The following is a 15574-nucleotide window of genomic DNA, read 5'->3' as shown; positions in this document are numbered from 1 at the left end:
GCATTAGGTCTACAAGCATTAGGTCGACCACTAAATGTCGACATGCATGAGGTCGACATGGGTTAGGTTGACAGTCAAAAGTTCGACATGGGGGTTTTTCACTTTTTCACCCGAATAGATAGATAGCTACTGTAGCCCCTGCATGCAAAATACAGGGGATACTTAAAATTTGTGAATACACCCTGAAAACAGGTGTTATCGGTGACATGCCACAAATATTATTTACGAAATAGGCCTGAGTGTTCCGATGGATATGATGACACAAGACTGGAATGAGGTCCGACGGCACAAACATCTACAGGACATATGGTAGATTTCATCCTCCAATGACTACGAGTGGAGATGCTGCAAATTAGCATCAGCATGAACTTTATGTGAATTATTGTAACTATACAGCATTACTTTGTCTACAGTGTTCGTCATAGTCATATTAAAGAAGGCATGCAAAAAAGGACCAGTTCTATGTGTTCTGTAAAGTGCATATAAAATTGCCTATTATATTTTCCAATCACTTATAGCATGTTGTGCAATAAATTGGACTGAGTTCATATATGCATTATCCCACCCAAATCTCCACCGTGGGATGCCTAGGGTATAAAATCTACATAATAATATGTATTTTATATTCAGCCCCTGATTTGATGCAGTTACTCAAATGCTGGCTGCAGTTACTATGGTAACTGGACAGACTGACAAGTCATATTTACAATATTGCAATAACACTAAGACTAAGGTGATGATGTGTATGTTATATAGGGGCCTATTTGTTAAGCTCCATATGTTTGCCTTGATTATTACTATCTGTTATTATTCCCAGCAATAACAGATTATTGGTCCTATATATTAATCAATTCTGCTGTATACGCATGTTTGATGAAAGTTTTAAGTATACCTTAAATGTACCACTGCAGAACGCAGGATATATCAGAGCTATGTAATGCTTTCCGGGTGCTAAAGGTGGTAGCAACTGCTCCCATTGTTTTTTTACAGGGGCAGTTTTTAATAGGTATTGCAAAGAATTAGCCCATTGACTGCAATTGGGTAGTTCTGCTGGAGAGGGATCTTTTGATCCCTCTCATGTTAGCTGCAGGACATCCTCACAGGCATTTGCAGTATTATATCAACACAAATCATATGTATATGGGAAATGGGATACTGTCTTAGTTTTTAACAAAACGCTGGTATACAAAGACACTATCCAGACTGATCATGTGACCACAACCCGGAAGTGATCCTTTTTCTCTAAGACTTTATATTCTGTTTTTCTCTGCTTGTATAATTAAAAACCTCAAACTTATTAAATTACTCGATTGTCCAATATATGTTTGTCTCCTAACCATTTAATGTAATGTATTTTTATATATATTTTAGCTGATTATAGCTGATTGTGACCTTGATTGATTGCTCAACCTCAAATTCAATATTCATTAGTAGTGGTATATATACACCTCCACTCCACATTGACCATCACCTTTGATAAAGCCACAGGTAGTGGCGAAACGCATCAGTTGCTACCCTCTCCTGGACCTATTCCTGACCTACAGATTGCTATACCACTTGGACCTACTTTTGTCACTGCTCTATTGTGGGGATCCACTCCGAAATTTCCCAGTGAACCCACAAAATCTCCTAAACCTCCAAAACCAATCTGGATGATCCAGAGCAAATAATCTTCAGGTGGACTCCCTATATGGTCTCCCAACACCAAGGACACCTTTATCTCCCCCTTGCCATCCCATCGTGATTTCCTCCAGCGGGCACAGGGGCGCCGTATCACCAGTGAGGACCCTTGGGTATTGAGATAGCAGTTCCAAAACTTACCTCTCAGACACCTCCAGCGGCCATACATCAGGATACCGCAGCACCAGAGAGGACCTGTGACACTTTTCCCCCCATCCCTTTCTTGGCTTGTGGACAGTGACCCACCACCCACCATGTGGTAATATGCCTATACATCATTTATGAGTCAGTGATATATCAATTTCTTGTCCAGGAGTGAGCAAATCATTCAGCTTTTTACCTACTATTTTTATCTATTGTTGTACTGTAATAATTGTGTATTTTTTATATAAACTTATTCTTATACCTATGAAATGTGTGTTATTCATTGTAGCTAAGAAGCACTGTTCCTCTATTTTTCTTTTTAATCTACCATTTGTTAGGGTTTGACTAGCCCTAAATTGAACAGCAGCTTCTCCAGAGGATCAGCTCATACCAAGGCGCCCTAGTCTTGAACTTTGCGAGACCAAGACACCTTGCCTTATTTGCAGTATTATATACTCAGAGTTGGAAAGCTGCACATGAGCCAAAGACGCAATGGGGTCTGTAATTGGAAGTAAAGTGATCACTTTTTATGCCAGTCCCGTAACTTTTGTCAGCCCGCCCTGTGCAACCACTCCCCTCCTATATGAGCGCATATTGTCATTAGGCAATATAATTGCCCCTCTCTTTCGCCCCCCCCACATTCGTGCTCTCTCACAGTCTTGCCGCTTTCACCTACGCAACATCTCACGCATCAGACCATTCCTCTCCACTGACGCGACCAAAATTCTCATTCACTCTCTTCTCATCTCCCGCCTTGACTACTGCAACATCCTTCTCTCTGGGCTACCTCTCACCCGCCTCGCACCTCTCCAATCCATTCTTAACGCTGCTGCTAGGCTCATCTTCCTCTCCCGCCGCTCTACCTCCGCCTCCCCCCTCTGTCTATCTCTTCACTGGCTCCCCATTCCTTTCCGAGTTCTCTTTAAACTCCTCACCACCACCTACAAGGCTCTCTCCTCCACAGCTCCCTACCTCTCTTCACTGATCTCTATCCACACTCCCTCCCGTCCTCTTCGCTCCATCGCTGACCGCCGACTGACCTCTCACCTAATCACCTCCTCCCACTCCCGTTTCCAAGACTTCTCTCGTGCTGCCCCCCTGCACTGGAACAACCTCCCACCACCCATCAGGCTTTCTGATTCCCTTACCTCCTTCAAGCGCTCCCTCAAAACCCACTTTTTTCGACTAGACATTCCCTCCTCCTAACCTCTTTTGATCCTCCTATCCTACCTCCATTCCTACTTATCCTATTGTATTTCGTTCGTCCACCCACCTATTTTTAGTATGTTAACTCTTATGAGTAGGGTCCTCCTTCCTCACGTACTCACCCTACCTCATTACCTCACCTGTTCTCCTGTCCTGTTCTTCCCTTCCTCTACTTCATCTTCAGTCTCCTCGACAATTTCCACACCTACTTCTGAACTGATGCTGATTTTAGTTCTACCAGCTATACCCCTATTTATACTGTATTTTTCAACACACCCTGTACGTTACCTTGTAATTTTTTTTTTTGCTATGTATGGCGCTGCGGACACTTTGCGGCGCCTTATAAATAAACGTACTACTACTACTAGGCGGCGCCTGTCAGGGTAGGTAGCTAACACCACCCTCCCCAGTGCAATAATGCACCACTAAAGCGTCCTGGCTGTAAAGCTTACACCAAGTGTGGCCAGTCTATCCAGAGGACACTCTGGCCAGCACTGCAGAGTTGCTAGCATGTACAAGACTTTTAAGAACATGAAATGAGAATATATATATATATATATATATACACATACACATATATTTTTCTATCATACCCATAAGATAAAGTATCAATATAATATTTGTTCCCTACTAACATTAGTTCCATAGACTTTCCCCTTAGTTTTGTATGTATCATCAAAATATTGTCAAAAAACAGCTGCAGTTTCGACTAAAACATGTACATTGTGAGTAATTCGCAAATCCACATGTTTTCGCACCATCCGTTTTTTTCGACATACGACAGATTTTTTGATTGTCGAAAAATCTGCACTAATTGACTTAGTGTTTTAGAAGTCACAATACACTAAAGGGAGCCCAAGTATTTTTGAAATACAAATACAATACTTGTTGTTTGTCATACTCTTTTCATACATACAACAAAAACCTGTGGTTGTGCATGAGAACGCACATCAACCCGGGTCTTGCAATGCGTGAAAAAAACATCCCAGGTCAAAGTCCTGGGTACACAACTCTGCTCTGTACCAGGGTCAGACTGAGACACGGACATTTCCAGGATTGAGAGGCCCGAATATTTTTTTCGGGTCTTATGTATTAGTGGTTTTTTCTACCTTTAGTATTGTCTTCTGCAAGTGATATACTGTACTGTACAGCAAGTGTCTTCAGCAAGTGCCATACATGCTCATTCGGGTTAAGGTCAAGTGATCGAATCAGCCATTGCAGAATATTCCAATTCTTTGCACTGAAAAGACTACTTTGGTTACTTTTCCAGTACTTTTGGGGTGATTGTCCATCTGTACTGGGAAGCACAGTCCAGTCAACTTTGCAGAATTCGACTGCATCTAAGCAGACATTATAATCTCAGTACACTTCAGACTTTATCTGGCTGCTTCTGTTTTCTGTCACAGCATTCTGTCTTCTGTAACATCAATAAACACATGTGTCATTTAAAGCCATGCTGGAATATATACCATCACACTGTCTTCACCTTGTTTTATAGACGAGGTAGTATGCTTCAGAGCATGAGCATTTCTAGGCCTTCTGAATACTTTTTTCTCCCCATCATTCTGGTCCAGGCTGATCTTAGATTTACTTGTCCAAAGAATGCTGTTCCAGAACTGGGCTGGCATTTTTTACATTTTTTGGACAAATCTTTTATCTGGTCTTTCTCTTGGTGAGGCTTATGAATGCACCCTGTGGTGAACCCTTTGTATTTGCTCTTTAAATGTCTTCTCTATAAGAAAAACCTGGATAATAAAAGCCTGACCTCCTGGAGAGTGTTCTTCACTTGGCTAAATGTTGTGAAGTGTTTCTTCTTTACCATGGAAAGGATCATGTGTTCATCCGCTACTGCTGCCTGTGAATTTCCAGGCCTTTGTCCTGCAAAGCTCACCAGTGTATTGTTTTACTCAGTATGTACCAAACTGTTACTTTGTCCGCTCCTATGGTTCCCACTATAGTAGTAGTAGTACGTTTATTTATAAGGCGCCGCAAAGTGTCCGCAGCGCCGTACATAGCAAACAAAAAACAAATGACAAGGTAACGTACAGGGTGTGTTGAAAAATACAGTATAAATAGGGGTATAGCTGGTAGAAATAAAATCAGCATCAGTTCAGAAGTAGGTGTCAAAATTGTCGAGGAGACTGAAGATGAAGTAGAGGAAGGGAAGAACAGGACAGGAGGACAGGTGAGGTAAAGAGGTAGGGTGAGTACGTGAGGCAGGAGGACCCTACTCATAAGAGTTAACATACTAAAAATAGGTGGGTGGACAAACGAAAAACAACAGGATAAGTAGGAACGGAGGGGAACGGAGGCAGGATAGGAGGATCAAAAGAGGTTAGGAGGAGGGATAGGCTAGTCGAAAAAAGTGGGTTTTGAGGGAGCGCTTGAAGGAGGTAAGGGAATCAGAAAGCCTGATGGGTGGCGGGAGGTTGTTCCAGTGCAGGGGGGCAGCGCTAGAGAAGTCTTGGACACGGGAGTGAGAGGAGGTGATTAGGTGAGAGGTCAGTTGGCGGTCAGCGATGGAGCGAAGAGGACGGGAGGGAGTGTGGATAGAGATCAGTGAAGAGAGGTAAGGAGCGATAGAGGAGGAGAGAGCCTTGTAGGTGGTGGTGAGGAGTTTAAAGAGAACTCGGAAAGGAATGGGGAGCCAGTGAAGAGATAGACAGAGGGGGGAGGCGGAGGTAGAGCGGCGGGAGAGGAAGATGAGCCTAGCAGCAGCGTTAAGAATGGTTTGGAGAGGTGCGAGGCGGGTGAGAGGTAGCCCAGAGAGAAGGATGTTGCAGTAGTCAAGGCGGGAGATGACAAGAGAGTGAATGAGAATTTTGGTCGCGTCAGTGGAGAGGAATGGTCTGATGCGTGAGATGTTGCGTAGGTGAAAGCGGCAAGACTGTGAGAGAGCACGAATGTGGGGGGTGAAAGAGAGGGAGGTGTCAATGATGACACCAAGGCAGCGCGTTTGGTCGGTGGAGGTGATCTCGGTTTCACCAATGCTGATGGAGATAGTGGGAGAAGAGGGGATGTTCGGGGGATGGAAGATTAGAAGTTTAGTTTTAGCCATGTTTAGTTTCAGGAAACGTTGGGTCATCCAGGCTGAGATGGCCGTGAGGCATTCGGAGACCTTGGACAGGAGTGATGGGGATAGGTCGGGGGAGGAGAGATAGATTAGGGTATCATCAGCATAAAGGTGGTAATGAAAACCATAGGAGCTGATGAGGGTGCCCAGAGAGGTGGTGTAGAGGGAGAAGAGGAGAGGGCCAAGGACTGACCCTTGGGGAACACCGACTGGCTGCGGGGTAGTAGGAGAGGAGGAGCTCGGAGTGGAGACGGAGAAGGAGCGATCGGAGAGGTATGAGGTGAACCAGGAGAAGACCGTGCCAGTGATGCCAAAGGAGCGGAGGGTGTTGAGCAGGAGAGGGTGGTCAACAGTGTCAAAGGCTGCTGACAGATCAAGCTGGATGAGGATAGAGAAGAGGCCTTTGGATTTAGCCGATAGTAAATCGTTAGTGACTTTGGTCAGGGCAGTTTCAGTGGAATGTAAAGGGCGGAACCCGGATTGGAGGGGGTCTAGAATGGAGTTAGCAGTAAGGTGGCTTAGGAGACGATTATAGGTCAGACGTTCTAGGAGCTTGGAGGCAAAAGGGAGGAGGGAGATGGGCCTGTAGTTGGATGGAGAGTTGGGGTCCAGATTTGTTTTTTTGAGAATTGGGGAGACAAGAGCGTGTTTGAAGGAGGAAGGGAAGATCCCAGAGGATAGGGAAAGATTAAAGAGGTGAGCCAGGTGAGAGCAGACTGACGGACTGAGACGACGGATAATATTTCCATCTCTGATGGATTTTGTTTATTTTTAAAGCCTAAGGAAGTCCTATTTTCGAGTTGCTTTGACCGCATGGTGTGGGTTCACAGCAACAGCTTTCCAATTGCCACACTTTAAATCAACTCCATACCTTTTGGGTACTTCATTTATGTGAAAATAAGCCAGATTTCTCCATAAAATAGGTATTGAGTCAATTGTACAATTACTTTTGGTCCGTGGAAAAAAATAGGCTACTATTAAACAATTGTAATTCCTAAATCATTCCTACAATTTGGATTGTGAATAACCTTAAATTAAAACTGATATTCTGCATTATATAACTATAATTAAATATGTTTTTGTAAACAATTAAAGTGACGAAAATTGCGTCAGTGTTAAAATGTATATGGTAAACAACTAAAGTGTCAAAAATTGCATCAGTGTTCTAATATACTGTATACAACGGTAAACAGCTACATGACAAAATTGCATCAGTGTTTAAATACATGTTGACCTAACTGTATATACTGTATCATTGTGTCTGCTTGGCAGAACAATATACATGCTCCTAGCCACTTGATTGCTTATTACGATGATTTTAAGCATTTTCTGTACTGCTTATGAAGCCATGCATCTAGTCACAATTCAGGCAAGAGGAAGGAGTCGCAACTCTAGTTTTGCAGATGCAACTCACTGTGAATAGGTTTCCGAGACTTTGAATAAAGCCCTAAGGACATCTCAAGCTTCAAAAAGTGATAAAGTGGAGAGTGATAATCAACCTGCCTATCAGCTCCTACCTGACATTTTTCAAGCCCAGCCTGTAACATGGCAGTTAGGGGCTGATTGGCTGGCTGCTTAGCACTCCCCATTTTATCACTTTTTGAAGCTTGATCCATCTAGCCCTAAATGTGAATGTTGATCATTAAATGTTGGAGTAAACAGATTTAGGGGTGTGATACCAGATCCCAGTGTTGAGGATGCTGGCAGTCAGAATACAGACAATGGCATCCTGATAGTTCTTCCTAAAGAATATGGGGTGAATTTACAAAGATAGGAGTTATATTGAAGATGTTAACCATAGCAACCAATCAGATTCTACTTCTTATTTATTTAACACCTTCAAGGAGATCATAGATAGAATCTGATAGGTTGCTATGGGCAACATCCCATCTTCAGTAGAACTCACATATCCATAAATGTACCCCTATAAGTCTAATCCTTAACCTCTCCCTAACCCTTACCCTAACTCCTCCCAGCAGCCTAACCTTCCCTCCCTGCAGATTACCCTCTCCCTAACCCTTACCCTAACTCCTCCCAGCAGCCTAACCATCCCTCCCTGCAGATTACCCTCTCCCTAACCCTTACCCTAAACCTCCTTAATTTTCACCTACATTTGTAGAACTTAAAAGTTACAAAATAGACCTCCAGGTGTTGTGTAACGCTACAGTTAGAGGGCTACAGACCACTAAACTCTGCTCTGGCTGATAACATGTTCCTGCTAATATAGTATAGTTACTCTATTTGAATAATGTCAAATGCACAGCTTCTGGGTGTCCTGATGGAAGCAAGACAACTCTAAAGGTCCATACACACTGGGCGACTATGCCCAGCGTGTATGGACAGCGATGATCGCATTCATCACTGGGGGGAAAGCCGCTCAGTGCTTACACACTGAGCGGCTTTTACCCTGCTCGGAGCTGAAGGAGGGGGAGGACGGCTTTGCAAAGCCATCCTCAAAGCCACTCATCTGCTGGTAATACCAGCAGATGAGTGGCTTTCCCGGAGATGTTGTGGGTTGGTTAAAATGATCGTAATTAAAGACAAAAGAAGTCACATAAATCAAAACATCCTCTCAACAGTGTAACACCAGGTGTAGGCTCACTGTGCAAATGTGCATAGATTTTCACTATGGTGCATACTGTACTGTAGGTTTGTAAAACCAAGATGGCTACTGTTGCATAGAACCAGAAGTGTGCAAGGTCTTGGGCAGAGTGACTATACTATAGAAGTAGAGACTTATGTTTGCACCATACTGCAGACTAGTGCATAGACAGGATTTAATTTCGAGGCGCAAGATTATTGTAACAAGATAAATTAATAGAGAAGGCAACTTCTCAAGGGTGTTTGTGTCATTCGAGTTCATTCTGAGATAGTATTTAAATGGCAGGATTTGCAGAGAGATGGCATGAACCTTTAAGTGTGTTGGGTAAAAACAACAAGAAACACTGGTGTAACCAGGATTACCAGGGCGATTTATAACCTACTGTAGTTCCCCAGACTACAATAACAAGTATTTAACAGTATATAAAATAATCCACTTTACACAGTACAGCTTTATTGTACCTGCTTCACAAAACACACAATAAATATAATCAGCAAAGGTAATATAATATAGTATTTCCACTTATAATGCAGTCACTGTAACTGCACAGCTTCCATGCCTAATATAAGACAGCAGTTTCAATTCAATGCTCATACTGTATAATGAAGTCACCAGCAGGGCAGCTCACATACAGTATAACATTTCAGCTGCATAAAATGTTTTAGACTATGTATACATAAAGGGAGATGTTACAGAACAATGATTTCCACAAGAGATGATGTTTAGCAGCAAAGAAATAATTCAACAATGCAATTAACTCAGTAATTAAACATATGTGTATTATTGCTATTCAATGTACTATGGCATCCAAAATACCAATAAGTATGATTACTGAACAGCAATTATAATCTATCATTGTATACACATAAAAACCAATATACAACACTGAAATATTTTACCTGACGATGACGTACATCACTGCACAGTTCCCCACAAGCCCCACTACGCAGACAATCAGATAGACCACCACTATGGTAACCTGCATGCTCCGAGGTAGGATTCTGTCTGCAGTGTTGTTGAAGAAGTTACCACTCAGGTTAGAATTAAGGAACAGCTCCCTCAGGGCAGCCGGGTTCAGCGAGTCTGGCATTGGGAAATCCATCTGTGGGCTGTTATCTGGAGGGAAGAAGATAATGTCAGGAGGAACTGGACCACTAAGCTGCTGTCAGAGTACAAGTTCAAATCGTGGTGTATGCCCCAGTCTCAATCTACCAGACAACAGCAGCTTATTTTCCTGTAACTGTGCTGAGCTGAGTGGGTAATGCATTAAACACGAAACAGCACAGCAATAAAACATCTTACCTGAGAACTCGCTGGGCCATAAAATAAAGTGACACCGAGCACCTAGAACATTTCGCTTCTCTCTAATTTCATAATCACTTAACAGTCTTTAGTCTTTGGCTACACTAAAGACATTTTGTAGCTGCAACATAAGAGCAGCCGAACATTGGTATCTGGGGGGGGGGGGGGGGAATAATCCGGATGGAAGATAAACAGTAAATAGACAGTTAATAGGTCAACACCAGACAGTCGACAGTTGATAGGTCAACAGATTCAAAACGTTGCCAGTTAAATGGTCAAAATGGACCTAGGTTGATGGGTATCAAAAGATCTGCAGGATTAAACGGTTGACATGCAAAAAGTTTGACACGTTTTATTCAGGTTAGGTATTTTTTGGGGGGGTGAGGGTAAGGGTTAGGCTGCCAGTAGGTTCCATTAGAGTTAGGTATTTGATGTAGCATTATGATTAGGCTTAAAATAACACATATAAAGCAGTTGTCCACCATTTCTAGGCCAACCTTTTAACCCTATTGACCTAAATCTATGTTGACCTTTTGACCCTGTTGACGTACTGAGTGTCAACCATCTGGTGTGGACAAACAGACTGCATATCTAGATACTGTCCATCTTTTAATCCACACCCATCTGTTAGTATCAGTGATTACTCTAGGAGTATCTATTAAGCAGGTGTAACAGCCTAAATCGTTTTCAAATATTGTAGATGTCTGGTGTGAGATCTACCTTTATATCTACAGTGCTTGTAATCATTTTACTGTTGATGTCTTCCCCTTCATTAAACTTTACTGAGTTGGCTAAATAGTTAAAAGGAACACAAAAGCTCAGCTCAAAATCAAGCCACTTGGCACCAGCATATGTTTGGCGTGATAACATATCATCTGGGAATTTTTTTTTATCAAATGAAACATTTTTATGTAAAAATGTAGCATTTTGAGAACTTAAAATTGTTTGATTTATTGAGATGGCAGTAAGGCCCTGAAGACCGAAAATCCTACCTTGAAGTAATATTTACAGTTAGCCAATCAACTGGGGTTTATTTTATTTTTTTCGAAGTATGAAAATTACTGGTTCTTGTTTGAAAAAAAAAGCACTACTTTTTCTTAAAATTTAGTACCTTATGTTTTTAATGGGGCCTACACACACATGCCGATATTAAGGCATTTTCTTAGCGACTTTGCTTAGTTTGGCATGCCACACCCTCCCCCCAAATGCCCACACACCTGCTTTTTCTGGCACTCCCACAAAATGGCCAATTACCACTCCCAAATGCTGGCTTCCAGCCCCCAGCGAGCTGCCCTGACCGCTGGTCTCTACCCATTACTAACACACACACTTATATGTCACACATACATTACTAACAGACACTACTAACACACACATAAAGACACAGGGCCTGATTCAGTCCTGTTTGCTAGGCTGCGTATGTTTGCAGTCTAGCGAACAGATAAATATTGCCCGCCGCCCGGCCGAATGCCTACACCCCAGCCGCTCAAATACCCACTTGCGAGGGGATGCATACACTCACACCTACTCTCGTATGCGTCTGCACGGGAGAAAAATTGCTGACCATTGAATTATTTTTTTTCCCCATTTGCAGATAAAACTCAGTCTAGACTGACTTATATCTTAGCTGGATATGTCCGAATTCGGGGTTTGCACATGCCATATTTGTGCATGTGCAAACCCCCGACCATCAGGGACAGGACAGAATTCAGCCTGCTGCGAGCAGGTCTGAATTGACCCTACAGTCACTCTCTCACCTTGCAGCGGCAACCGTGTTGTTGTTGTGCACCAGCATTATTTGCTTGGCTCAATCTTTTGAGTCTGTTTAAAGTTTAAGAAATTTTAGTCAACATACGAGCTAATTTTAATAATACATTTATTGCAATTCTTTTTTCTTTTTAACAGTACCATACACCCAAGAGATACATTATCTATCTATCTATCTATCTATCTATCTATCTATTTATCTGCATATAATATTATACAGTATATTTGTGAAACAACATGTTAGAAACTTTTCACCCATGGGTGAATGTAATCACAAATTGCCTTTGAATAACAATTGAATAACTGAATCTACAGTACAACATTTTTAACTCAACAATATCAAAAAATTCCCAGTATAGAGTAAAGCTTCTGGGAAACTGGGTATCCCCTTACATGACTCAATACGTCAGCTGCTCTTACAATTCATTGATTTTTTTTTTTGTTCCAACCTGTTGTACAAAAGAATTAAACCTATAGGTAAAGTATATATGTGATACTAGCATTCCTCATGAGTTGGTATTGAAGAAACTAACATTCCACTTTATAAAGGCCCCATTGTTATTACTTCATTTATTGATGTAAACATATTTTTTATTTCACCTTTTTATTTACAATTGCAAGGCACCGCAACGGGGTCAAACATGGCCAAAACATGTGCCAATTTATTCATGCATCAGTCTCAAATCAAATACAGTACAAGTGTTTTGTATTCCTTTTAACATATCTATTGTCATGTAAGATACATGACTGTTGTGTTTATGTTGTGGCCTGGCGGAAAGGTACTTGTCGCTGTCTTTATTGATCATTTTGTCTTTGTTATACATGCTGAACATGCTTTTTCTGCTTACAGCATTTTAGAAAAACACTGTTAATAACCCATTTGCTATTGCTGTGAATTGTGATGATTAATTTATACAATTTATTATTATCCTTTATTTATATGGCACCACAAGGGTTCCGCAGCGCCCAATTACAGAGTACACATAATCAAAACAGGAAAACAGTGACTTACAGTTGAAGATAATACAGGACAAATACCAGGTAAATGACTATAGGAACATCAGTCAATTACTGCAACATAAGTATCCAGGTGGCAGCAAACAGCATGCTTTTGCAGTCGAAGACTACTGAAGAAAGAATGGATAAGCACATGAGGTAAGAGGTCCCTACTTGTGAGAGCTTACATTCTAAAGAGGGGCAGACAGACGGGGGTGACACCGGAGGAGTAGACAGGGCAAAGAACAGAAGATTAGGAGGACAGTTTGCTGGGTTTGGTGAAGAAGTGGGTCTAAAGAGCCCATTTGAAGTTCTGTATAGAAGTGGAGAGTTTGAGGGGAGAGGTAGAGAATTCCAGAGTAAGAGAGCAGCACGTCGATAATCTTGTAGGTAGAAGTGGGAGGAGGTAATAAGTTGACTGAAGAGCCGACGGGTGCTAGCAGAGCGAAGGGGACAAGTGGGAGTGTAAAGGGATATAAGGTCAGAGATGTAAATGGTAGAGGAGTGGGTGAGGGTTTTGTAAGTGAGTGTGAGAAGTTTGAATTTAAATCTGTAAGGGAAGAGAAGCCAGTGAAGGGCTTGTAGAAGAGGGGAGGTGGTAGTGCGTTTGGTGAGGAAGATGAGTTGGGCTGCAGCATTGAGGATAGATTGGAGTGGAGACAGGCATTTGTCAGGGATACCAGTTACAGTAGGAGGAGATTGCAGTAGTCCAGCCTGGATATGATCAGTGAGTGGATAATGGTCTTAGTGGCATCCTGAGTGAGAAAAGGTCTAATTCTGGAAATATTTTTTAAATGAAAATGGCAGGTTTGTGAGAGGTGCTGAATATGTGGTTTGAAGGAGAGGGAGGAGTCAAGGATTACTCCAAGACAGCGTACTTGGGGGCTAGAGGTGATAGTCTTGCCATCAATAGATAATGGATATTGGAAGTCAAAAGAGCTAATGAGCTCACCTAAGGAGGCTGTATAGAGAGAGAAAAGGAGAGGACCAAGAACAGAACCTTGTGGGACAGCAACGGTTAGCGGAAGTGTCATGAGAGGAGACAGAGAAGGAATGATCAGAGAGGTAGGAGGACAGCCAGGAGAGAGCAGTATCACGCAGACCAAGGGAGTGAAGGATTTGGAGAAGGAGAGGGTGGTCCACAGTGTCAAAAGCAGCAGAGAGGTCAAGAAGAATAAGCAGAGAGTAGTGGCCCTTAGATTTGGCAGCATGAAGATCATTGCAGACTTTTGTGAGGGCAGTTTCAGTCGAGTTGAGAGAACAGAAACCAGATTGGAATGGGTCAAGCAGAGAGTGGGAGTAAAGAAAGTCAGTTAGTGAGGCGATTGTAGACAACACACTCAAGGAGTTTGGAGGTAAAAGGGAGGAGAGAGATGGGTCGGTAGTTGGAGAGGGTGTTAGGATCAAGGGTAGGTTTTTTAAGAATAGGGGAGACAATAGCATGTTTGAAGGCAGAGGGGACAGTGCCTAATGAGGGGGAGAGATTGAGAAGGTGGGCAAGATGGGACCAGGCAGTAGGAGAGAGGTAGCGGAGGCGTTGGAAGGATAGGGTCAAGTGGGGAGGTGGTGGGGGAGGAATGGATGATGGCCATAACTTCCTCACCAGATACATGGGAGAAAGATATCAGAGTTGATAAGAGGGAAGGGGATGGGTGGTAAGGGATAGGAGCTGGCTGGTTGCTGGCGTTCTGGTGGGATACAATTTTGTTTTGATGTATGGAGTCAATTTTGGATGTGAAATAAGTGGCAAAGTGAAGAGCAGATAATGAGGAGGGGAGAGGAGGTGGTGGTGGGCAGAGGAGGGAGTTGACAGTGGCAAAGAGGCATCGGGGGTTGGAAGACTGGGAGGCGATGAGAATTTTAAAGTAAGATTCTTTAGAAGGATGAGAGCATAAGTTTGAAGTGGAGGAAGTCTGCCTTAGAGGGTGATTTCCTCCACTGTCGCTCGGCAGTGCATGAGCATTTTTGAAGATATCTGGTGCATTTGGTGTGCCATGGTTGTGGTGTTAATTTGCAAGGGTGCAGAGGTAAGGAAAGCATTGTATAGGGAAGTGGCTTGTTCAGGGCATGAGAGAGAGAGAGAGAGAATAGGAGAGAGAAGTAAGTCAAACAGGGAGGACAAGGATGAGGTGTCAATAGCCTCAATGTTACATTTTGTGATGGTGGCCTTCGGAGATAGAGATGGGGAAGCAGATAAGAGATAGAGATAAGGTAAAGGAGAGCAGGTGGTGGTCAGAGAGAGGAAAAGGGGAGTTGGAGAAAACAGAAATATCAAAACGATGAGTGAAAAACAGATCCAGAGAGTTCCCATTCACATGGGAGGGTGAGAAGGTCCACTGGGAGAGGCCAAGTGAAGATACGAGATTAAGGAGTTTAGAGGCAGGTGATTTTGAGGGGTTATCGATAGGGATGTTGAAATCACCTAGGATAATGGAGGGAATGTCAGAAAAGAGGAAGTGAGGATGCCAGGAAGCAAAGTTGTCGAGGAATTCGGAGGCATGGCAGGGGGAGGGTAAATTACAGCAACTCGAAGATTGGCAGGTTGGTAGAGGCGTATAGCATGGACCTCAAATGTAGAGAATGTAAGGGACGGTTATGGAGGAATGAGTTGATAGGAGTAGCTAGAGGGTAAAAGAACCCCAACACCACCACCATGGCGACCTCCAGGTCAAGGTGTGTGTGATAATGTGAGACCCCCAGCAGAGAGAGCAGCAGGAGAAGTAGTGTCAGAAGGGGTGATCCAGGTTTCAGTAATGGCTAGAAGATGCAGGGAATTGGAAATGTAAAGGTCATGAGTGGGGAAC

At 42.8% G+C, this 15574-nt stretch overlaps 1 protein-coding gene across 1 annotated transcript in view; it reads right to left on the bottom strand.

Annotated features, from left to right (window-relative positions):
• Positions 1–15574, bottom strand: part of OPRL1 (opioid related nociceptin receptor 1) — a 135800-nt gene that overhangs the window by 100676 nt on the left and 19550 nt on the right. Inside the window, exon 2 of the mRNA XM_083146726.1 lies at positions 9605–9821. Within this exon, the coding sequence (XP_083002852.1) occupies positions 9605–9807 (203 nt within the window). The 5' untranslated portion in view covers positions 9808–9821. The remainder of the gene's footprint in view (positions 1–9604; positions 9822–15574) is intronic.

Source organism: Crinia signifera, chromosome 6, assembly GCF_055691185.1.
Source record: "Crinia signifera chromosome 6, ASM5569118v1, whole genome shotgun sequence".
NCBI classification, from domain to species: Eukaryota; Metazoa; Chordata; class Amphibia; order Anura; family Myobatrachidae; genus Crinia; species Crinia signifera.
The sequence above is the reverse complement of the archived record's forward strand: the minus strand, read 5'-3'. Positions and strand labels throughout refer to the sequence as shown.